Source organism: Mesoplodon bidens (assembly GCF_964165515.1).
Source record: "Mesoplodon bidens genome assembly, chromosome: X".
Taxonomy (NCBI): Eukaryota; Metazoa; Chordata; class Mammalia; order Artiodactyla; family Ziphiidae; genus Mesoplodon; species Mesoplodon bidens.
Window position 1 is genome coordinate 8,421,290 of NC_138163.1, and position 25,675 is coordinate 8,446,964.

Consider the following 25,675-nt stretch of genomic DNA (forward strand, 5'->3'; position numbering starts at 1 on the left):
GAAGTACAGTTGACTCTTGAATAACATGGGAGTTAAAGGGACTGACCCTCCACTCAGTTGAAAATCTGCTTATAACTTTATAGTCCACCTCTGTAACTACATGTCCACATCTGCAGATTCAACCAACAGTGGATGGTTAGTACTATACATATTTAATGAAAAAAAATCCACATATAAGTGACCCATGCAGTTCAACCCATTTCAAGGTGCAACTGTTTATCAGTATTTTCAAGTCCCTTATCCCTGGGTGGTATATTACAGGTGAATTTATTTTCTTTACATGTTGTTTTCATTTTTCATATTTTCTATAATAAACATTTACAATTTAAAGGGTTATCTTTAAAATAGTGAAAATAATGTAGAAGAGTAAAAGTAGCCTAGACTACAGGGTAATTCTTTAGTATTTACTGCAAGAATCCTTCTATTATTTTGACAATTGTAACATTTAAACTATACTTGAAATTAATATCCTATCCTGGTGTAACTACTTTGATATCCCAGCAAGTTTTTTGGTTTGTTGTTTTGTCCTTTTGCCATGAGGAAATAACTGCCTGAAGTTCCTTTCTGTTGTCTATATGATGTGTTATGGATGCCAGAAAATTTTATGTCTTCTTGTAAGTATGGCAAAAATTGCCTGCTTGTTGTAAATATCAGTTTGCTGGGAGATATTCATAATGTTGGGTTTATGCACTGTCTGTAAATCCATTCCTTCCTCTTTTGCCTAAAGATATACTTGGAAATAGAGTGTTTCATCAGTTAAGTAATTTTCCACAAAATATCAGAAATAAATAAGAGGAGAGAGAAGTACACTCAAGTGAAATGTATTGAGTATAATTATGTAAGTATACTACAGAAAGTGAACTTGAGAGAGAAAAGAGCATATTTTTTCACAAGATGCTCCAAGTGGAAAAGAAGATGCCACATTTTAGTATAGAGAGAAATTTAGGAATGAAGTGTTCAAAAGCTGGAACAACAAATGGATGCAACTTTTAAGAATTACTTGTTTCTAATAAAATACCAGTTAGTGACAGAAGCCAGGATATGGTCATCCTCAAGTCATCTTGTCCTCAGTTGGCCTGCAGTAGTCAGTCACCTTTGGCTACCATTGTGCCATCCAGACTTCTAGCATTATGATTCCTATGGTGAAGAGGGGCATGGGTATTCTGATGCTGAAGGCAATCTTTGGTGCCCCCATCTCAGTTTACTTCTACTCTTGAGTACATTTCATGTGTCAGTATGTGCACTTAATTCTGGAATGTACAGTCTAGAAGGGAAGACTCACATATACTTAAATCATGCCAATCCTGGGCAAACTGTAGTTGGCAATAGAAGGGCAAAGTACTGCCAGTACATGTGGGTAAAGAGGGAATATGGTTTGGAGAATGGAGAGGGAGGTAGTGGCATCTGAGCTGATCCTTGAAGGACAATGTGCACTCAGGGTCTGGTGAGAAGCTCATTTTGTTTGGCATTATGGCTTCCTGAGGCTTATCTCACCAGAGTAAGAAGGTTGATTTTTGAGTCAAGGTTAGAGCTGGTAAGAGCTGCTTTTTTTAGAAAGAATGCTCTGCCCTTAAGAGTGGAGTGCACTGGGGAAAAGGCAACACTGGAGAAATCACCGTTTTCTGTTAACCCTCCAAACCTATCACACCCTGCACCCTAATATGCCTCCATTTGGCTTACTCTCCAAATGAGTAGAAAAATTATAGCACTTAATTCTGTTCTATCTAGCATCCTATCTTTGATAAGATGCTCACATTAGGACATTGTTCAGATTCTCACTTACCTGGATCATCCTGTGGGTACAAGAGGAAAAATAAAATTATGTCATCTTAAAAAAAAAAAAGTCAGGGGCTTCCCTGGTGGTGCGGTGGTTAAGAATCCGCCTGCCAATGCAGGGGACACGGGGTCATGCCCTGGTCCAGGAAGATCCCACATGCCGCGGAGCAACTAAGCCCGTTAGCCACAACTATTGAGCCTGCACTCTAGAGTCCACGAACCACAACTGCTGAGCCCGAGTGCCTCAACTACCGAAGTCCGTGCGCTTAGAGCCCGTGCTCTGCAACAAGAGAAGCCACCGCAATGAGAAGCCCACGCACCGCAATGAAGAGAAGCCCCCGCTCGCCGCAACTACAGAAAGCCCACGTACAGCAACGAAGACCCAGCGCAGCCAACAAATAAATAAATAAATAAATAGATTCATTAAAAAAAAAGAAGCCTGCTGCAGACAAAGGAGGTACCACAGAATACAGCCCTTTACTTGCTTTCAGCCCTGGGAGGTCCTAAAGCATGGTGGCCAGATGTGGGGTCCGCTGACTTCCCATTCGGGCATCAGAGAGAGATGAGGACCTTGCTCTGAGGGGCCCTGTTTCATGTGAGGAGAGGGGAGGGGGCCCAGGCCCTGCCAGGCATCCAGAGGAGGATCTTGAGGCAAGACTTGGGCGACCCCCTTCCCAGACAGTGCGGGACCCACAGGAAGCCGCCCACACAACCAGCACAGGCCGTCCGGGGCTGCCCAGTCGGGCAGAGCACCCCTCCCCCACGTCCTCTATGGAGGGGGCGGTCTCAGGGAAATGGGGACCTTGGACCGAGGGACGCATCATCAGGTCAGCAAGAGGGAGGGCCCATACAAGCCCTGTCGGGAGTAAATATAAATACTACCTCGGACAAGTCTGCGGGTATGCCTACAATCTCAGAGCGGGAGGGTAGCTTGCCTGCCTCTACTGTCAACCCTCCGCAGCCGTGGCACGTTGTAGCTGACATAACGTTCGCTCACTTCTGCCTTCATGTTCTCGGGGAGCATCGGCTTGTTCTGGAGCCCACGAGGGAAGCAGCCCAGGCAGTGCCGGAGTCAAGGTGAGGACTCTGAGCCAGGACTGAGTGGCTTTTCCACCCCAGAGCAGGGATCCTGTCAGCGCCCTGCAGAAAGAGTGAGAATCCCGTCAGTGCCCCGCAGAAAGAGCAGGAACCCCGGGCCCCGCCCTGCCCCTGCTGCCATCCCTGGGACACCCCAGGCAGGGTCCCTGGACGCAGCGTGTGGGGACTAGCACCTCAGGAGTCTGCAGGACAGGAGGTTGTCTCTGAAACGTGCAGACTAAGACCAGAAGAGAGAGGATTCCTACGCTCTGCCAAGCTTCTGGGTGAGGCCCCTGAGGAAGGAGGGAGAGGCCTCCACCGCAGAGGCTTCGCCCCCCCCCCCCACCCCGTGCTGGCAGTCCTGGAAAGCCGCCAGCACAGGCCGTCAGCTGTGGCGCTTCGGGCGCTGCCGGGAGTCTGAGGGACACGAGGCTAGGCTGAGGGCTCGCGGGAGGGAAGAGCCCCAGGCATTGTCTGGTGTAAGGGGAGGACCCAGAGGGATGAGAAGCCCACTGCAGGGGGTTCCGCCGCACGCTTGCTGGCCGCTCTGAGGACACGCAGGCAGGCTTCCTGGACATGTGGTGAGGCTTGTTAGTGGGGACTGGACTGGGCAGCAGAAGAACGAGCCCAGGCCCCGCCGGGCGGCAAGGCGAGGGTCCACAGGGAGGAGAGCGGCCCTCTCAGATGCCCTAGACGGGCCCCTCCCGCCCGCTCTGCCCCTGCCGTCTTTCTCGCGAGAGGCCCGGGGCAGGGGTCCCGGATATGACGTGTCCTGATTTCCGGCCGGGGGCTGAGAGACCGAGGCGTCGGGGCTGGTGGCGCGGACTTGGGTCGGCGGAGACGGAGGCCCTCGCTGGCCAGCAGAGGTGAGGACGGGGAGGAAGGCCCGGGGACCGCTCTCCGCAGCCCCCGGCCCGCCCTGCGTGGCACCCCGGGCAGCCCAGGCCGGGCCCTCGGAGGTGTTCTCCCTGGGTCTCCGTGTCAGGAGCGTCGGGGCTGGACTCGGGTTAGAAAAGCGGGGGTCCCGGCTCTGCCAGTTGTTAAGGGGGGCCCTCGTGGAGGGCCGAGGGAGCCTCGCAGTCCACACAGGGGGTCCCGTGGGCGCCCGCCCCGCCCAGTCCGGCTGGCTGTGCGCCCTGAGCCGACTCGGGCGGGGCTGTGGGCCGCGGGGTCCCTCTCCGTCTCCTGACGTCTCTGCCTGGCGACCCGGGGCCGTGGTGGCCGTGGGCTGAGGCAGCGGCCTCGGGTCAGAAGAAGGGAGGGGGCCGGGCCGCATGGGGACTGCGTGGGAAGCCGTGAGGATGGACGAGGGCACCTTCTGCGGACGCGGAGCCCCACGAGCCCCCCGGGAGGGCTCAGAGATGCCCCCTCGTTCCCTCAGGACGCCGTGGGGCTGGTCTCCGGGAGAGACGCCTTTGCCTGAGGGCCGACGGCGGCACCTTGAGGGGGGACGGGAGCTCCCCCCGCCACCGAAGAGATGGCGTTCAGCCCCTGCTGTCAGCCCTAGGAGGTCCTGGGTAGGGGTGGCAAGATGTGGCCTCTTGTTACTCTTTTTTTTGTTTTTTTTTTTGTGGTACGCGGGCCTCTCACTGCTGTGGCCTCTCCCGTTGTGGAGCACAGGCTCCGGACGCGCAGGCTCAGCTGCCATGGCTCACGGGTCCAGCCGCTCCGTGGCATGTGGGATCTTCCTGGACCGGGGCACGAACCCACGTCCCCTGCATCAGCAGGCGGACACTCAACCACTGCACCACCAGGGAAGCCCTCTCGTTACTTTTATCTGGACCTTCTCAGGGCAGCGAGGCCCTAGACCTGAAGGGGCAGGGACAGCTCGGCAGAGGGAGGAGTCTCAGGCTTTCCCCAGGCTCAGATTAAGGACTGAGGGCACCGCGAACACCAGAACAGATGGGGCCCAGCAGTTCTCTGCCCTTGCTGTCGACACGGGAGAGCCAAGGATCGTTACTGGATGTGGGCCCCAGCTCACTCTTTCTGGGGGGTTCCCAGGGTGGTGAAGACCTTGGTCTGGTGGGCGTGCCTGAATTCAGCCCCAGGAGAACTACCACATGCTGCCAGGCGTCAAGATAAGGACCCTGAGGGAAGATTTGCTGGGCCTCCCACCTTGTAGAGAGGGGTCTCACAGCAACCTGCCCCTGCTGTCAGCCCTGGGAGACCACATAACAGGGTTGCCAAATGTGGCGTTTATTGACTTCCACTCTGGGAGTCTCAGGGAAGTGAGACTTTTTCTGAGGGGTGGACCTCAGGGTAATAGGACTGTGAGGGAGGATTGAGAGGACCTCCCTCCCAGGTAGATTTGGCCTCTGTCTGCCCTGAAAATACCCGTTTTAGAGAGAAGGGGCCCCAACCCAGCCCTGCCCCTCTTGTCAGCCCCAGGAGACCACAGGCAAGGTTGGCCGGATGTGGCGTTTCCTGAGTTTTGCTGGGGGGAGGGTCTCAGACAGGTCACAGCGTCGGTCTGAGGGGAAGCCACATCAGTTCAGAAGAGGGAGGCGTCGCAGGCTGTATCAGAAGTCAAGGGAAGGACCATTGGGAGGCCTGAAGGCCCCCTTTCCCTGAAAAGAAGGATGCCACAGAATCTCAGCGCTGGGAGGATCAGAGTAGCAGTAAGCAGATGGGAGGAACTCTCACTTCTCTGCAAGCTCTACCAGGAGTCAAGGGGGTGGAGTGTCTCAGGGAGGTAAGGGCTGGGTTGGAGCAGAAAACTTCAGGTCAGCAGAGGGTAGGACAAGCCTTGCCAGGAGTACAGATGAATACCTTGAACGAGGAGTGAGTGCATTCCCCATGCTAGAACAGACCCCAGGCAGGTGTGGCTGGATTTGGTGTCTTTTTACTTTGTCTGGGGTGTCCCAGAGAGGTGAAGGCCTTGGTCTGAGCTGATGACACCAGCAAAGGGGGGAGTCCCAGAATCTGAGGAGTCAAGGTAAGGTAAAGGCCTTGAAGGAGGACTAAGGTTACCCCCTAAGACAGACAGAAGAGGTGTCACAGAAATTCCACCCTGTCCCCACTGTCCACCCTGGGAGGATCCTGGCAGGAAAGCCCAGATGTGATGTACCCTCACTCCCTGCAAGGGGTGCGTGGAGGTGTCCCTGGGAGGTAAAGCCTTGGTCTGAGAAGGATGATTTCAGGTCACCAGATAAGGTGGGCCCAGACCCTCCAGGAGTAAAGAATACATTGAGGGAAGACAGAGGCAACTCCTTATCCCAGAACAGAGGGAACCCAGCCCCTGCTGTCAGCCATGGGAGACCCCAGGCTGGGGTGGCTGGATGTGATGTCTCTTCACTTTTGCCTTAAGGGTCTCAGGGAAGTGAAGGCCTTGGTGTGAGTGAGAAGACAGGTCAACTGAAGGAGTCACATCCGGTCAGAAGAAGGAAGAGTCTCAAGCTCTACCAGAGTCAAGGTAAGGACCCTCGGTGAGGACCAGAGGTACTTCCAACCCCAGAAAGAAGAGACCCCATTGAGTCTGGCTATCTCCTGTCCTCAGGCCTGGAAAGACTCAGGCAGGGTTGGCTGTACAGGTATGCCCTCACTTTCTCCAAGGGTGAGAGAGGTGTCTCTGAAAGGTGAGGTCCAGTCAGTAGGGGGTAGCCTAGGCCCTGTCAGGAGTAAAGATGGATAACGTGACGGAGGATTGAGGATAGCCCCACCACAGAACACATGGGGACCAGCTCTTGCTTTTGGCAGTGGGAGGACATAGCAGGGGTGGTAAGATGTGGTGCCCCATTTTGGTCCATGGGTTCTCAGGGAGGTGCGGTCCTCGTTCTGAGGAAGTGGCAGTCTGAGGGGAAGCCACATCAGGTCAGCAGAGGGAAGAGTCCTAGACTCTGCCAGAGTTTAAGGTGGGGACCCTGAGTGAGGCCTGAGGGCACACCCTCACCCGAGGACTGAAGGCACACCCAGCTCGGCCCTTCCCCTGTTGTCAGCTCTGGGAGGCCCTGGGCACAGTGGTCAGATATGGTGTACCCTCACTTCCCTCTTGGTGGTCTCAGGGCTTGTTCTTTAGGGGCCAGACTGAGGACAGCAGAGGGTGGAGTCCCAGAACCTACCAGGCATCAATGTGAGGAATGAGGGTGACACTCAGCTAGGAGAGAGGGGGACCCCACAAACTTCATTCACCTCTTTCCGTTACCCCCGGGAGGCCCTGGGCAGGTGTGGTCGAAAGTGTTACCCCTTCACTTCCTTCTCATCTGTTTAAGGAATGTGACCTCTTGCCTTAGGCTAGCCGAGGCGCAGGAGGAGAGGGCACAAGCCTCCTTAGAGGAAAGGTAAGAACCTTAGCATGGAGGGGATCATCACTCCAGAACAGCGGGGACCTCACAGAACTCGGCCCCTCCTCGCCTGTCAGGGGCTTCAGGAGCCATGAGGTGAGGGCCTGGGTGTGAGGCACATGTCCTCAGGTCAGCAGATCATAGGAAGCCCAGACAGTACTGGGAGACAAGGTGAGGTGCGCACCCTGAATGTCTGCCAAGGACCCCACAGTGCCTGACCCACCTGCCCACAGTCAGCCCTGGAAGCCTCGGTTTGTACTGGTTGGCTGCACCCTGAGGAGCTTTCTCGCATCTTCCTACAGGTCCCTAGGGGACAAACTGTCCAGGGAGACCGGAGCCCTGTGAGGCCCTAGAGCACCCCCTAAAGAGGGCATCTGAAAGCCAGCCTTTGTCAGAGCTGCCAAGGGTGCATTTCTCTGCTGAGGCTGCTGAACCACTCCCTCTCTACCCCAGGCCCTCAGATCCCATCTTCCACCATCCTGCTTACACTTCTACCCGCTGCCTCCAACACGAGTCATCATGCCTCACTCTCCAAAGCATCTGCGCCTCACATTTGAGCCAGGCTTTCTGACCCTAAGTGACATGCAAGACCTGCTGATAGTACAGGTTCCCCCAGCTGAGGATGAGGAGGAGACCGCCTGTTTCCTCTTCCTCTTTTGCTTTCTCCTACCCCTCAACTTCCCCCCCTTCCTTTCCTCTGCTACTGGGCACACCAGAGGAGGAGCAGGAGGAGGAGAAGGAGAAGCAGGAGGAGCAGGAGGAGATGGAGGAGGAGAAGGAGGAGCAGAAGCAGGTCATAGATACAGAGGTGGTGGGTGGGGTGTGGGCAAAATGTGTGAAAGGGGCCAAAAGGTATAAACTTCCAGTTCTAAATAAGTCATGGGGAGGTAATGTACAGCATGGTGACTATAGTTAATAATACTGTATTGCATATTGGAAAGTCGCTAAGAAGAGTAAATCATAAAAGTCCTCATTACAAGAAAAATAATTTTTTGGTAACTGTGTATGGTGATGGATATTAACTAGACTTATTGTGGTGATCATTCTGAAAACCCAAAGGTTTGTTATAATACAAGCTGATGGCTGCTTCTAATATTTATATGGAAATGCAAAAGACCTGGAATAGCCAAAAGAACTTTTATTTTATTTATTTATTTTTAAAATTTATTTATTTATTTTTGGCTGCATTGCATCTTCATTGTTGCGTGTGGGCTTTCTCTAGTTGCAGCGAGCAATAATCAACACAATGTTGTATTGGTATAATGATAAAAATATATAACTGGAATGTGATAGAGATTCCAATAATAGAGCCATACATATATATGCATATATAGACAAATCGATTATCAACAGAGATTTGAGGTAGATTAGAGAGGATAGTCTTTGCAAAATCTGAGTCTGGAGCAATGGCATATCCACATGCAAAAAAATTAATTTTGATCTCTACATCTCACCACATAAAAATGAATTCAGAATAGATCATAGACCTTAATAATGCTTCTATATGAAAACCCAGGGAAAATATTTGTTGCTTTGAAACCATTTCTTATGTACAAAAAACCCAGTCTATTAATGAAAAAAAAGATATATTTGATTTAATTCAAATTACAATCTTTGAAAAACACTGTAAAGAGAATGAAAAGACAAATCACAGATTGTGAGAAAAGGTTTGCCAATCACATATCTGATAAAGGACTTGTGTCAAGAATATATAAAGAATTCTCAAAACTCAATAATAAGAAATCAAACAATCCAATAAAAAAACAAGCGAAAGATTTGAACAGACACTTCATCAAAGAAGATATAGGGATGGCAAATAAGCACATTAAAAGATGCTTAGTCATTAGGGAAATGCTATATCACAATTAGAATCTACTGGGTACTTATTAGAAGGTCTAAAATTGAAAATACTGTTGATACTGTGTCCGTGAGGATGTAGCTCACTGGAACACTATTACACCTCTGGTCAGAATGTAAATGGCACAATAATTTTGGGAAACAATTTAGCAGATTCGTAAAAAGCTAAACATTTACTACCACATGATCAGTCCGTTCTAAACCTTGGTATTTATCCAAGAGACATGAAAACATATGTGATGCAAAGAACTATACACAAATGTTCATAACAGATTTACTCATAATGGCCAAAAACAATAGAAACAACCGAAATGTACACCAACAAGGGTATGGCTAAACAAAATTTGGTATATCCATACAGTGGAATACGATTCAGCCACAGAAATGAATAAGCAAAGATACACACAGCTACATGGATTAATCGCAAAATAATTATGCTGAGTGAAAGAAAGAAGACAGAAAAGAATGTGTATTGTTTGATTCCATCTACATAAATTTCCAGAATATTTAAACTGATCTATTGTCACAGAAAGCATATCAGTATTTGCCTTGGTTTGAGGTTGGAGAAAGGCAGCAGGGATTAACAGGAAAGACGGGGTTACAAAGTTGCATGAGGAAAATTTGGAGATGATGGATAGGTTCTCATGTGTATATAAATGTCAAAAATTATCATAGTTCACATTTTAATATGTGCAGTTTATTATATATCCTTTATACCTCCAAAAAGCTGTGAATATTTTTTTTAATTTTTATTTATTTATTTATGGCTGTGTTGGGTCTTCGTTTCTGTGCGAGGGCTTTCTCTAGTTGCGGCAACTGGGGTCCACTCCTCATCGCGGTGCACGGGCCTCTCAGTATCGTGGCCTCTCTTGTTGCAGAGCACAGGCTCCAGACGCGCAGGCTCAGTAATTGTGGCTCACGGGGCTAGTTGCTCCGCGGCATGTGGGATCTTCCCAGACCAGGGCTCAAACCCGTGTCCCCTGCATTGGCAGGCAGATTCTCAACCACTGCACCACCAGGGAAGCCCCACTGGAGGGTTTAAGGGTCAAATTCATAGCATCCTCTGTCATTTTTTACGGATTCAGGATTGTTTCTGGGGAGAAATCCTGATACAGTTTCAGACAGAGGGAAACACATAGATACGGGAAATTAATATTAAAAAATTGGGGTCAGCCAGCCTTCTGTGGAGCCATAGCATAGCCTGAGGCAAAGGAAAAAATGTTTCACCCCAATGCGTTCATTCACTCATTTGTATTATTAATTTTTCTACCAGGGACTCAAGCGAGAGCAGCTCTGTGCTTTACCCCCACTGTGTTCCCAAGGCCACCCCCAGTGTTACTTTGTTGAGCATTTCTCCACTCAGAAAGTTGCAGTTCACATTGTCATCAATGCAAGGCCACCTTCCTGAGTAGAGCACTGCAGGTAGTGTGGCTGAGCATGGCAGTCCTGGTCTTTAAAAAAAATTAGAGGTATAAATTACATACCATAAAATTCACTGGTTTCATGTAGTACAATTCAGTGAGTTTTAGTCAGTTTAGAGGTGTACACCCATCACCACAATCAAATTTACAGCATTGCCTTCAACTCAGAAAGAAACCTAATGCTCAGTTGTATCCCCTCTGGTAACACTTGATTCACTTGGCCTCCAAGGCACTTATTTTCTCTTAGTCTTCTGCTTAAGTCACTGGCTTTTCCTTTTTAGCCTCTTTCGCTGGATTCTCTCTTCCTTGTTGTCATAAGGTTGGAATGCCTTTGGGTTCAGCTCTGGGATCCCACTCTCTTTTCTCTCTCCGTACTCACCCTGAATGAATGTTTCCAGTCTCATGGCTTTAAATACCATCCAAATGCTAATGACACCTAATTTTATATTTCCAGCTTAAGCTTTCCTCCTGAACTCCAGAGGACACACTTGCCTATTCAGCATGTCTGTGTGCATGGCTAACAGTCATATTAAATTTAACTCATCTCCGAACCAGCCCCATATTCTCCTTGAACTGGAGACCTCTCTATCTCAAATACTGGACATTCTATTCATTAGTAAAACCTGTAGGCACTCCTTTTAAAAATATATACAAAATAATTGTTTTAACTGGTAAGTCAGATAAATACTTTGCAGCACCAAACCTGCAGTGGCTCCCCTATTGAACTAGGATTAAAAGCCAGTCGGTGCAGTGGCTTGCAGAGCCCTGTTTAACGAGCTTCCCTTTAGTTTCCTGAACTTCATCCCTAAACACTCTCCCAGTGTGCACTCCAGCCACACTGGCCTTGATGTTCTTAGAGCCGAGCAGCCACTCTCCTCAGGGCATTTGCATAGGATGTTCCTTAGGTACGCTCTTCTATGCTGGCTCATGTTATTCCTCTCTCACATCCTTCACATGTTCTAGATATTTGCTCAGAAATCACCTTCTCATTGAGACTATAGAGGAGGACAAATAATTTTTTCTCTACCCATCTGAGTTCTTGGTGGAGACCCAAGTCATAAAAGACAGATTAACAAGAGAAAAACAAGCAAGTTTATTAACATGTATACCTCCTGTACACATGGGAGATACTCAGGGAGAGTAACTCAGAGGTGCTTAGAATTCAGACTTAAATACCATCTTAATAGGGAAGGCGGAGATGGTATGTAGGCCTCTTAGGGGAGAGTAAATAATTTTTAAGAAAGGTGAAGGGACCTTTAGAAGAATAGATGGGAAGTATGATGGTTTGTGAGAACGTGTGTCTGGCTGTAGTGTTGACTTCTAGCCTCCTATCCTGTGATAAAAGTCCGTCTTACCTGGTTGATGAAACTCCGAGGGAGAGGGTCTATGACAGTTGAGTTCCTTTTGGAGGATCTGTCAATAGGCAGATAAGGGGAGTTCAGAAAAAGCCTCTTCCTAAAGTTGCTATTGTTTTCAAAAGCCTACAGCTCAAAATAATCAAAATATCAAAGTGGCATAGTTTGGAGTGGCATATTCTCTTACCCTTCAAGACTTCCCTTGACCACTTTCCTTCATTTTACAACCAGTCCGCATACCAGAACTCCACATCCCCTTTAACGTGGATGCGTATTTTTCCCCTTGACCTTTATCACTTTCTAATGGTAGATAATTTACTTATATCTGTGCCACCTCCACCCTCCTAGAATGCAAGTTCTCTGAGGACAAGTATTCTTGGTTCTTTTGTTTAATGATGGCACGTAATTGGCACCAACAAATATTTGTTGAATGAATACCAAGTGGCAGGGTGTAGCTATCATAATTAAAACAATTGAGTATCTGGTTCAAGAAGTGACTGAAGGGGAGGGGGAACTGGAGGAAGACAGTCAAAAGGTGCAAACTTCCAGTTATAAGATAACTAAGTACTAGGGCTGTAATGTACAATATGATCAATATAATTAGCACTGCTGTACATTATATATGAAAGTTGTTCAGAAAGTAAATCCTAAGGGTCCTCATCACAAGGAAAAAATTTTTTTCTATTTCTTAAGTTTTGTATGTATATAACATGATGGGTGTTCACTAAACTTATTGCAGTAGTCATTTCATGATATATGTAAGTCAAATCAGTATGCTGTACACCTTAAACTTATACAGTGTTGTATGTCAATTATATCTTTTTTTTTTTTTTTTGCGGTACACCGGCCTCACATTGTTATGGCCTCTCCCATTGCGGAGCACAGGCTCCGGATGTGCAGGCTCCGCGGCCATGGCTCACAGGCCCAGCTGCTTCGCAGCATGTGAGATCTTCCCGGACCCGGGCACGAACCCATGTCCCCTGCATTGGCAGGCGGACTCTCAACCACTGCGCCACCACAGAAGCCCTGTCAATTATATCTTAATGAAACTGGAGAAAAAAGAAGTGACTGAAGGATAAATATAACAAAATTGAAAGCTCAAATATTACAAAGCCCAGTTGCATATTAGTGTGCGCACACACACACAAGTAAAGTTAAAAAATCTCACATTCGTAGTATTTACCCAAATAAATTCCATATGGGTTAAAGAGATAGAGTATAAAATATGAGCCATAAAATCCCACTGATCCCAAAAAGGACATGCACTATCTCTTGTTAAGGAAAGAAAGCAAGTTGCAGAAAAATGTTCTTATAGAATGAGCTCATACTTGCACAGACAAAGATGAGGTGGATAAAAAAAGCCTTAAATGTGTACATATGAGTTAGTAGATGGTTGTGTGAGCAAGGAAAACAGTGTGGACAGATGAGTACAGGGATTTGGGTAATGGCTGAGGCTGGGTATAGGAATTGATTACTAATATTTTTTCTTTATGTATTTGTGAATTGTTTCAAATATTAGAATAAGCAAGTAGTGTCTTTTAATTAAAATTTCATGCATTTTAAAAAATTAAACTTAGCTTCTACCACATTAAACAAATTAAAGTCTTCAAGTCTCAAGCTTCCCAGTCTGTAAAAAGGGATAATTTCCGGCCTCATGACTGATAATGACAATTAAGATGACAATTGTTGGGGCTTCCCTCGTGGCGCAGTGGTTGAGAGTCCGCCTCCCAATGTAGGGGGCACGGGTTCATGTCCCGGTCCCGGTCCGGGAAGATCCCACATGCTGTGGAGCAGCTAGGCCCTTGAGCCATGGCTGACATGCCCTGGAGCAGCTGGGCCCGTGAGCCATGGCCGCTGAGCCTGTGCGTCCAGAGCCTGTGCTCCGCAACGGGAGAGGCCACAACAGTGAGAGGCCCTCGTACCGCAAAAAAAAAAGATGACAATTGTTAACATTTACCAAGTTCTCACTGACATTTCAAGCATTGTGCTAAGAGCTTTTATGTGGTTCAGCTCATTTAATCTGCATAATAAAAGTCATGACAGATAATGTTATTACTTCTGCCTCAATGATCTGTTAAGAGGATTAAATAAGAGCCAACACACATGAAAATACTGCTATAAACCGAACACTATCTAGACATAATTTTAATATGCAGTAACACATCTAACAAAGCAAATGTATTGATAGTAGTTTGTTTAGTCCTTGAGAACTAATATACTTGGCTCTTAACTTATGAGCACTGTGATTAATCCAACCCATTAGCAAGCTTAATCACCACTAAAGTGTCACCATGTTGTTCAGTATGGTAGCCACTAGCCACGTGTCTATCAGCACTTAAAATGTGGCCAGTCCAAGCGGAGATATGATGCAAGTGTAAAATACAAACCAGATTTTAAGCACTTTGTGTGAAAAAAGGAAAATATTTCATTGATATGCTTCTTATATTGATTACCAATTGAAATTATACTTTGGATGTATCCAGGTAAATAAAAATAGATTACTAAGGTTGTTTCAACCTGCTCCTTTTGTACTTTTAAAATGTGGCTGGTAGAAAATTTAAAATTATGTATGTGTCTCTACATGTTTCTATTAGACAGTGACACTTTATACAGAATTGTTCCTAGTGAGATTGGTTTTCATGTGGTTACTAGAACATTCCTTGATCAGTTGGCACCTAAATCCTCCCAAAACATACTTACCTGAGGCCCTTCTCAGAACACAGTTGAAACAATCTGGAGTAAAGGAAATGGTTGGGGTGGTGGGATGAGAAATGTGGTATAAACCCTAAAGCAAGGAGATTGAAAAAATTTTCAGTTTCAGAACTCATAAACAGCATTTACTGAATGTGATGATCATCACATCAGTAATGTGATCATACTGATCATCATCAGTATGTTTCCCGGCTATGTGTCTAAGACATAGGTAACATTAACAATATAGAACATTCAGTAGCACTCATTGAAAAACAGTGAGAACTACTAGCAAGCCATTTCTTAAAGTTGGACAGAAAAATTAAAAATATACACTTAGATCTATAGTTTTCTTATATACCAGCAGTAATCAACTAGAATACACAAGGGGGAAAACTCCACTCAGAATAAATTTGTCATTAAGACTTCAGTGACAATATTGAAAAAATCACAACTTTACAAAAAAATTAAAAAGATATTTTGAGTCAGTGGATGAGCATTTTCAATACCAGACAGTAAATTCTGAATCAAGGCACTATATAAGGTATTGTTACCAGGGACTGGGAATGGGGGAAATAGGGAATTGCTGTTCAAAAGGTATAGATTTTCAGTTACGCAACATGAAGAAGTTTTAGAGATTGGCTCTACAACACTGTGCCTATAATGAACAGTATTGTGTACATAAACATTTAAGGGGGTAAATCTCATGTTAAGTGTGCTTATCACAAAGTTAAAAAAAATGTCGACTAAAGAATTCAGAGATATCATTGGAACAGAACTGGTAGTTAAAATGGAATAAGGGAAATACTAGATTTGTGGAGAAAAGGCCAGAAAATATTCTTCTTTTCACATACTCAAATGCATTCCTCATAGGTTAATCAATTGAATGTTAAAACATGAAAGAGTATTTTCCAAGGGTAATAGCTTTGGAGTGATACTAAGTGAGAGATCATTATGAACAACATGTTGAACCTCATAGCAGGACAAAATAAAATCATCGATATGTTTGAATATGCTGAAGAGGAAGAGAGGAATGACAGTGGGAGGAGAGGAGAATGAGTAGCAGAAAGAAGGGGGGAAGAGGTTGGAGGAAGGAAGGAAAGAAGAAAAGAGAAAGAGGGAAGGGGAGACAGGAGGAGAGGAACGCAGAGGGGAGAGGAAAGAGGACAGGAGACAGGAGAGAAGAGGGGAGGGAAGGAGAGGAGATCAGAGTGAAGAAGAAACCAGAGAAGGGAGAGGAAAGGAGAGGAGAGGGGAGGGGAGGGGAGGAGTGAAGAGGAAAGAGAAGGAGGGAAGGAAGGTTCACAAAAGAGGAGGAAAGAAGGGGAGGAGCGTGAAAAGGTAGGAGAGGGGAGAAGGGAGGGGAAAGAAGGAGAGGACTCGAGAGGGAGAGAGGAGGGAAGGGGAGGGAAGAGGAGGGGTAAGGAAGGGAAGAAAGAAGGAAGGAAGAGAGGGAGGGAAGGAGGAGAGGGGAGAGCAGGGGAGAGAAGAGAGGAGAGGATGGAAGGAAGGGAGAGAGAAAGGAGGAGGACATTAGGAGAGGAGGGGAGGGGGGCTGGAGGAGAAGTGGAGAAATAACCATAAGATGAGGCATTTGTCCCATGTTTGCTGAAGTATCAGACTTTGCATGAAGTGCTTTGACCAGGATGATCTCATCTGTTGCTCACTGAATACACCTGAACACTGTGCACTGTACTCTAATGTACATGTGGATAAGTGGATTCTGTTATTACTTCTAACTTAATTTTCATTGTGAGGACAAAGTGAGCCAACAAATGTGAAAACAGTTCTGTAAATTGGGAACTGACCTAAAAAAGTGAGGGATGGGGCTTCCCTGGTGGTGCAGTGGTTGAGAGTCCGCCTGCCGATGCAGGGGATACGGGTTTGTGCCCCGGTCTGGGAAGATCCCACATGCTGCGGAGCAGCTGGGCCCGTGAGCCATGGCCGCTGAGCCTGCACGTCCGGAGCCTGTGCTCCGGTATGGGAGAGGCCACAACAGTGAGAGGCCCGTGTACCGCAAAAAAAAAAAAAAAAAAGTGAGGGATGATTATAGTGTTGTTTTGGGGCCTAACTAACCACTTTACATACATGTTTTCTCACTAAGAGCCCACCTGCCAGGCTCTGAGCACCAGAGATGAGCCCCTTACAGGCTCCATTTCACCCCCAGGGTCTAGTGACAGTTCTTTTCACCAACAGGTCACTAGTACATTGGGGTCTCCCGCTGCTGCCCTGAGTACCTGGGGGGCCAGGGGCCACCACCATCCCCTCCAAGTGCCAATTCCATAAGGGAAGGTCCCTATCATGTCAGCCAAGGAGCTGCAAACCCAAGTGCACAGAAAGGGGGCAGTGCTGGGGGCTGGGGACTCCCTTTCTCCAGGTTCAGGTCTCCAAATGCCCCCCATGGAAAGGATAAAATTACCCCCCTGAAAACTCAAGAACTTCAAGTGAAACTCCCTGAGAACTCAAAAGATGGTCCAGCAAGGCGGGCCGACAGGAGAAGACTCAGCAAAGAGCGTGGAGAGCAGCCCTTCACAACAGGAAGAAAGGATGTAAAACCCCAGTGAGAAGCCGGCTCTGATGTGTCCAGAACAAGAATGAAGACACCCTCGAACTTGCACGAGGGCTTGAAAGGAGGGAAGAAACACACGTGGCCCCGCTGCCTGGCGTGGGTCCAGGCAGCCCAGCGCCCACGGCTCTCAACTGGAATTCTGCTCTTGGAGGCAGGACATTCCAAATGATTTATGTGCCATACGGTATTAAACCCTGCCTGCCACAATAAGGTGGTGAGAAGATTCATGAAACTGGCCACAAAAGCAAAGGAATGAGGGGCACTGGCCGTGGCAAATTGTGCTCTACAATGAAGATAGTACTGGGGAGACATGGGTGTTGACACGGACAACGGATCAGAATGGAGCCCAGTGGACAACAGGCATATGGAATCATATGGAATGTTTGTGGCTGAGGCAGGGGGAGGGGGGAACAGACAAGTTAATCCCCATGTCTCACCAAAATTCTCAGAAAAAAATCCGAAAAGTGTTTTGAGACGTCTGAAAAGATTCGGCACAAGATCAGGAGTTGCACTTTACAACATGAAGCATAAAAGTGTGGTGCACGGGGTTCTCCTCAGTGATCAGAACAAGTCATAGAGCAACCTGCAGACTAGGATGCGACGCCCAGCGTGACTCAGGCCTTGCCCATCCGCGCTCCCAGTGGGAGATCCCCGCTTCCAGCTGGAGACCATGGAGCTGCCCAGCAGGGAAGGCCAGGCCGGAGCAGCAGATCACACTGGGTGTGAGGGATGGGCAGCCATGGACGACCAGGGTTGGGGAGACCACCGTATGTCTGCTCCTGCATCTTTGCAGCACTGCATCCCTTAGGATGAGCAAGTGATACTTACGTAAGTAAAATATCAAGGAAAATACGCAGCAAGATAAATGTGAATGCACATGTGTGTTCCTACCGAGCCCCTCAGTTTCTCCAGATCTCAAATTCTCCCACCTCTAAAAATCAGATAACACCCGCTCTTTGAATAACAATGACAAAGTACCTTCGAGAAGCTATAAAATAAAGCTTTACAGTGTTGCTGAGGGATTTAGCAAAGCTTTGAATCAATGGATGTATCTCCATTTCTGTACAGCAAGATTATGCATTTAAGATGTTGATTTTTATTTCATTTGCGTTAGAAATGTTTTACCTCTGTGCTGCCCAAGATGGCAACCACTAGCCACAGGTGGCTGGCTCTGAACCATCTCCGGATGGAAGTACATTTCGTTTAGTTTAAAATAAATTCAAACTTAAACAGTCACCTGTGTCAGCTTTGGGGAATTCATTCACAAAATGAAATTAAAGAGTAATGAGAGATATTTCTTTTTCTGGATATTAAAATGGAATTATAAGACTACCAAATTAAAACAAATTAAAAATTAAAGCTGCCCATCCCTCACACCCAGTGTGATCTGCTGCTCCGGCCTGGCCTTCCCTGCTGGGCAGCTCCACGGTCTCCAGCTGGAAGCGGGGATCTCCCACTGGGAGCGCGGATGGGCAAGGCCTGAGTCACGCTGGGCGTCGCGTCCTAGTCTGCAGGCTGCTCTATGACTTGTTCTGATCACTGAGGAGAACCCCGTGCACCACACTTTTATGCTTCATGTTGTAAAGTGCAACTCCTGATCTTGTGCCGAATCTTTTCAGACGTCTCAAAACACTTTTCGGATTTTTTTCTGAGAATTTTGGTGAGACATGGGGATTAACTTGTCCATTCCCCCCTCCCCCTGCCTGGTTTTGGATCAAGAACTGACAGAATTGAAAACAGTACTAAGATTAAATGCTGTGGGAAAATTAGATATTTGTGGAAAAATTAAACTGTTAAATCAGCACTTCCCAATTTACACTCAATATATTTTCACGGGTTAGAACGTTGAATTTTAAAATGTAATACAAGATACAGCTATTGATCTTGAAGGACTTTCATGGCATATTTTAAGTGAGAACAAATTAGAAAAGTTTAAATGCATAGCATGACCCCTGTTTCTAAAAGAAAACAATTCTTTTTTTAAATTAATTAATTAATTAATTTATTTTTGGCTGCGTTGGGTCTTCGTTGCTGCACATGGGCTTTCTTTTTTTAGTTGCAGTGAGCGGGGGCTACTGTTCATTGCCGTGTGTGGGCCTCTCATTGTGGTGGCCTCTCTCGTCATGGAGCACCGGCTCTAGGCGCACGGGCTGTAGAGCGCAGGCTCAGTAGTTGTGGCACACGGGCCTAGCTGCTCTGCAGCATGTGGGATCTTCCTGAACTAGGGCTCGAACCTGTGTCCCCTGCATGGGCTGGCAGATTCCTAACCACTGCGCCCCCAGGGAAGCCCAAGAAAACAGTTCTTAAAGATTACAGTGGCATCTAGGCAGGTTGAGGTGGAAGAGCAGGTCAGCCCAGGCGAGGCAGATGTGGAGGTGGGAGAGTTGGGTGCGGATGCTTATATGCACATATGTAAGTGACTGTGTCTGTTTATCTGATCCACTTTTCACAGTGAATGATATGTATGTAAGGTGCTTAGCATTATGTCTGGCTATTAGAAAACACCCAAAATGCGAGCAATTAACATTATTAGGTCACCTATTAAACAACATGGATTAAAAGATTTTTTCTAATATGCTTAATTAATAAAGGAGTTAATTTATGTGATAAACACTCTGGAAAAGTAATTTATGGTAAGGGGCATAGGGCATAGTAGAAGGAGAGTGGTTGCCATTTTGTATGCAGTGATCTTTTTCTTATAGGGTGATATTTGAGCAAAGATCTGAAGGAAGTGAGGGAACAAGCCATGCAGATATTTGGAGACAGAACAGAATGCTCTAGTCAGGGAAAGCTCCAAACGCACCAAAATACCATGCATGATGTGTTTGAGTTAAGTTAGGGTTGGGTTAGGATTAAGGATACCAACCAGTCAGTACAGGGATGCGTGGTAGAAGATGAGTTCAGAGAAGTAGCCAGAAGGTTGGTCGTGCAGGATGATCATGTAATAGAGTATGGATTTTGAATTTTATTCAGAAAAAAGTAAGAAGCTATTTCAAAGTTTTAAGCAGAGGTGCAGTCTGACATGTTTTAACCAAATAACCGAATATCTCTGGCCAATGTATTATGATCACATTGAGGCCTGGATCAAAAGGGCAGAAGCAGGGAGATCGGTTTGAAGGCTATTGCGATAATCCAGTTAAGAGATAATATTTGGACCATAATGTTACTGGAATGTGGTGAGAACTGACTTGTTTCTAGATATCTTTTGAAGTGCTAATGGACTAGATTGGTTTTGTGAACAAAATTGGCTGTGTCAGAGTTAACTCCAATGTTTTTGCCTGATCATTTGGTAGAAAGGAATTACCATTAAGGGAGATAAGCTAGGGTGATGGTGTGTGTTCAGGGACATGTTATGGATTTGGCAAATTCAAGGTACCTGTTAGATATCCAAGTCGAATTTAATTGAATATTTAATTCTAGAGCTGAAGGGGGATGTTGGATCTGGCCTAGAGCCATGTAATTGGGATTTATGAGACCATAGGTGAATTTAATGTCATGAGAAAAGATAAAATCACTTAGAAAGCGAATGTACACAGAGATCATAGATGGATGCAAATTTGGGGAAGAGCTTCTTGACTTGGTGCTTAACCCCATCCCCCAGTCCTGCACCATCATATTGTTGGGAGAATATCATCATCCACCCCATTCCTACTGCAAGGAGGGAAAGCTACACCTAGCCCAGCACCAATGCAATTCCAGCCAAAGGTGGTGGGATACCACCGATTGCTACTGGGACCTGCAGCCTGACTGCAGTGGAGAACCAATAACATGTGCAGGCAAGGGGGCCAGCTCCTAAACTTCCTCTCCTCATCCTGCCACCACCCTACTCTACAGGTTAGGCAATTGCAACAGTAAATTATATGGTTACCCTATTGCTGAAGCACTTAAAACAAAAGTGCACATAAAATAAAAATAAAGGGATGGCAAATTATGAGACACATGTAAGCTAAAGAAAAGATATTATAGCAATTTTATGTCACATAAAGTAGAATTTGAAGTGAAAACATCATAAAAGACAAATGGGGTGTTATTTACTGGTAACAAGAAAAATCAAGAAGATACAAGGATCATGAGAAAAGCACTATAAAGCTGTAAATGACAGAACTACAGAGAAAAGACAATTCAGAAATTTTAGTTGGTATTATTAACACAGTTCTATTGGAAATTGATAGACAAGGCTACAGCTACCAAAAAACCCCCAATGAACTGGAAGACATAAATAACACAATAAGAGCACGGACTCTGACATCAGACTGGCTGCGTTCACATTCTACCTTTATTCTTGGCTAGCTGTGTGACTTCAGTAAAATTATTTAACATTTCTTTGCAGCAGTTCCTTTGTAAAATGGACATGATAATACATACCTCACAAGGTTTTGGTGAGGAATGAATAAATTATTATATTTAAAGTGCTTAGTATCAGATGCAATGAATTATTATCAACAAATGTATATAAATTTATAGCTAACAGATTACGCAGCTGGCTGGCAGCAGCTGGGCCGGTCGGGGCTGGGCCCTACGCACTTTGCGTAGCAAGGGGGGTTACCAAAGGCCTGGTACTTGGCCTTGGACAAGGCCGGCCTATCCCCTGTAGGGGGGGTGGGTGAGGAGCAAGGCCGAGGAAGGCGAGAAGGGGAATTGGGGCAGTTAGGGGATTATAGTTTCTTTAAAAAGCAAGGTGGGGAGAGACCATGGCCATCCCAGCCAAGAAAAGGAAGATGAACTTTTCTGAGCGAGAGGTGGAGATCATCGTGGAGGAGCTGGAACTGAAGAAGCACCTGCTGGTGAACCACTTCAATGCTGGGGTCCCTCTGGCTGCCAAGAGCGTGGCATGGCATGGCATCCTGAGAAGGGTCAACGCCGTGGCCACCTGCCGCAAGGTTGCCCAAGACCGAGGTCCGTCGCAAGGTTGCCCAGGTCCGGGCGGCTGTGGAGGGTGGCGAGGGCCCAGGGCCCACTGAGGAAGACGGAGCTGGTGGGCCTGGGACAGGTGGTGGCAGTGGCGCTGGTGGCCCAGCTGTAACCCCCGTACTGCTCACCCCCATGCAACAGCGCATCTGCAACCTGCTGGGTGAGGCCACCATCATCAGCCTGCCCAGTACCACAGAGATCCACCCCGTGGCCCTTGGACCCACGGCTACTGCAGCCGCAGCCACGGTCACCCTGACACAGAGTGAGTGACCTCTCCCACCCAGTCTGGCGTGCCTAAATGGGAAGGGCCAGCAAGAGCTGGGGCAGCCCAGGGAAGGTTGGCTGCCAAGGGTCAAAGGTCAGATGGGAGTCTTGGAAGACCCTGAGGCCTTCCAAGAGATCCCCAGACAGAAGTGATCCTGTTCTCTCTGGGACTTCCTCAGCACGCAGTCTGGACTTCTGACAGGCTGGCTTGCTCTCCACTGTTTTGCCACCATTCATGTCCATGACTGAACTGTGTGGTCCTTGAAGACAGAGACCATGTTTATATCTCCACAGGACTTAACACAGGGCCTAGCACCTAGTAGGCAGTCAGGACATATTTGTTGAATAAATAGGTAGGTGGACATCGATTCTGGACAAAGACATTCTGGTGTTCAGTGTGGTGGACATTCATCAGGCACTGCTGAGGAACCTCATGGTTCCAGGTGTTAATCTACCCTTCTGTTCACTCATCAACCATTAGGGCAATTCTGTGCCAAACGCTGAGCTCGGCACTGGGATTACCAAGGTGTCTAAGAGATAGGCCGGTTATATTCTAGTAAGACAGATAAGACGAATATATGAATAACTGCACTGTCATTTGGGAGAACCTAAGGACTCAGAAGAGAAAGGGGGTTTCCTGGTGGGGTTGGGGGCACACAGTGGATGTTGGCATTAAAGGGTGGAGAAGACTGACCTTTCCCACATGCTTGGAGGCCCAAACAGCCCAGCTAGAATGGCTTCAAAGTTTCTCGGCTATGAATGACATCAAAACTGTCCCCGCAGAGACCGCCTATCACACGCTGGAGGAGGGAGTGGTAGAGTACTGCACAGCCGAGGCCCCCCCACCCCTGCCAGCGGAGGCCCCCGTGGAGATGATGGCCCAGCATGCTGACACCTCAGTCAAGCCGCAGGCGCTCAAGAGCCGCATAGCCCTCAACTCAGCCAAGCTGATCCAGGAGCAGCGGGTCACCAACCTGCATGTGAAGGAGATTGCCCAGCACCTGGAGCAGCAGAATGACTTGCTACAGATGATCCGTCGCTCCCAGGAGGTGCAGGCCTGTGCCCAAGAGCGCCAGGCTCAAGCCATGGAGGGCACCCAGGCGGCCCTGAGTGTCCTCATCCAGGTCCTCCGGCCCATGATCAAAGATTTCCGCCGCTACCTGCAGAGCAACATGCCCAGCCCCACCACTGCCTCTGACCCTGGACAGGTGGCCCAAAATGGGCAGCCAGACAGCATCATCCAGTGAGGGCAGGGGTCGAGCCAGCCTTCTGCTGTGAATGGATGACACCACGTGGTCTTGTAAGTGGGTTGTGTGGTTGGCCTCAGTCTAGGCCTGGCCATGTGGACGGCTCCCAGTTTGATAGACATTTAGGGGTCCACGGTTTCCTAGAAATGAAGCAGACTGGGAAAAAGAATTTGTTGGGTTCCTGGGACCCAAACTCTCTTCCCCCTACCCCTTGAGCTGTCCTGCTAAGAACCTGAAGATTGGATAGGTGGGGGTCAGGTGCTGGTGATGGAACCCATATTGTCATGAGCCAGGGCTTGTGACATGACCCAGACTTGGACTAGAACAACTGTCGGCCCTCACTGGGGACCATCTCACAGCTTGGGGGTCTGTGCGGAAATACCCGCCCCCCACCCAGGTGCCATCCTTTGGAGTAAGATAACATCAGTGGTGCTGGCAATAGCACAAAAATATCTTCTTCCTCCCCTTGGGAGGCAGAGTGACAGCTGGGCCTGAGGAGGAAACCCCACCCTTTTCTCCTTCTCACTGTGCCTCAGTTCTCAGGGGGCTCTAGTTAGTGCCGTGCTGTCCCCCCACCCCACTGCACCTGGGCACAGCAGGGGCCCTGTTAGTGCCCTGGGCTGCCCCTGCCGTACACCCAGGCTGCAGCCCATCGGGCTCAGGAATTCTGTGTGTGGTGGGGACAGCTTGGTCACCATCTGGTCTTCCACTGCGTCCCCGGGCAGCCCTTTGGTGGTTTGTCCCAACAGCTTTTGACTCAGGTCAAGCATCAGGCTTTGGGTGCTGTAAATTTTACTTATCGCCCCACTGCAGTGGGTCTGAGGCGACCTGTTGGCTTCTTCCAGAAGGCTTGCTGCAAGCCAGTTGTATTTATTCTGTTCATGAACCCCTCTGGGAAGGCTTCCGAGGGCAACTCTGGCCACGCCCTTCCTCCTTTCCTCTCTACTGACTGTGCATTTCCAAAACTCAGTGCAGAAAACAGCCTGCTCAGCATCGCACCCTGGGCTCCGTTCTCACAGTATTCAGCGCCTTGTGTTCTTGTGAGATTCCCACTGACTGGTTAGGTGACTCTGAAGGCCTGATTGGCCCTGAATGTATGCAGTGGGAGAATTGAAACTGAGCTAAGAAGTGGGACCTTGGACTTCTGTGCTCGGGGAAGAGCAGACCGACCTCGGAGTGCCGAAGGAGGTGGTGTTCACTGTTCTGACTTGATGCTTCCTCCCCATTTGTAAGGACTTTACCCAGATGGCATTTGTCTGCTTCATTTTCAGAATCGCCATCAATTACCGAGACCCTTGCATCTTTCCCGATCATTTCCCAAGTTTGCCATTTTGCTGCCAAGGCCTTGGCCACACGTGACCGATGGTTAAAGCTCAAGGCTCCAGGGCTTCCCTGGTGGCGCAGTGGTTGAGAGTCCGCCTGCCGATGCAGGGGACACGGGTTCGTGCCCTGGTCCGGGAAGATCCCACATGCCGCGGAGCGGCCGGGCCCGTGAGCCATGGCCGCTGAGCCTGCGCGTCCAGAGCCTGTGCTCCACAACGGGAGAGGCCACAACAGTGAGAGGCCCGTGTACCGCAAAAAACAAACAAACAAACAAAAAACTCAAGGCTCCAGATCTCAGCTAAACAACAAAGGTGCTGCCCTTCTGGGCACGTTAAGAATTGCTCAGCTCCACTGCTGCAATTACGGGAAGATGCCCCCAAAGGTGGTTGGGAGGTGACTGCTTTACCACCATCCTGTCTGCGGGGGACATGTGTAGTGCCAGCTACAGAGCAGTGGAGAGGAATCAGGCTGGTGAGGGAGTTGGGTTGCAGAAGGAAAGGTCTTCTCAGTGTGGCTGGAAAGCAGCAGCCCCTGGCAGCCTGGGTGCCCTCCCTCCATGGAGCCTGATGGCCCCATCAGGGTAGCTTCGGGGACTTCCTGAGGGTTTGCAGCTTGGTTTGGTTTTTCTCTGGGGTTGGCAATCTGAGCCAGTATTGTGTCTGTTCCAGCTGGGTATAAAGAAGAAGCTTGGATCGCTTCAACTGACTGGTTCTTTCCAGATCATAATTTTAAATTAAAGAAATATCACTTTTTTTGATATAAAAAGAATTTATAGCTAACAGAATACACATTATTTTTTAATTGAGATGTAATTGACATATGACATTGTATTAGCTTTAGGTGTACAAGAATATACATTATTTTTTAACACAAATGAAACATTCACAAAATTCGACTGACACAA

At 47.7% G+C, this 25,675-nt stretch overlaps 1 protein-coding gene and 1 long non-coding RNA gene across 3 annotated transcripts in view; both read left to right on the forward strand.

Moving 5' to 3' along the window:
- The first annotated feature begins 3,212 nt into the window (after positions 1–3,212).
- Positions 3,213–25,675, forward strand: part of LOC308608457 — a 102,318-nt gene continuing 79,855 nt past the window's right edge. Inside the window, exons 1-2 of one of the 2 annotated variants that reach the window (XR_014014165.1) lie at positions 3,213–3,719; positions 6,161–6,265. This is a non-coding gene — a long non-coding RNA (uncharacterized lncRNA). The remainder of the gene's footprint in view (positions 3,720–6,160; positions 6,266–25,675) is intronic. The other variant, XR_014014166.1, reaches the window with a different exon arrangement.
- LOC308608585 (nuclear apoptosis-inducing factor 1-like) lies at positions 21,536–23,705 on the forward strand. Its single transcript, XM_081221824.1, is given in 3 exon segments — positions 21,536–21,905; positions 21,907–22,199; positions 22,985–23,705. Coding segments are annotated over 3 exon segments (945 nt in total). The 5' UTR covers positions 21,536–21,717; the 3' UTR covers positions 23,449–23,705.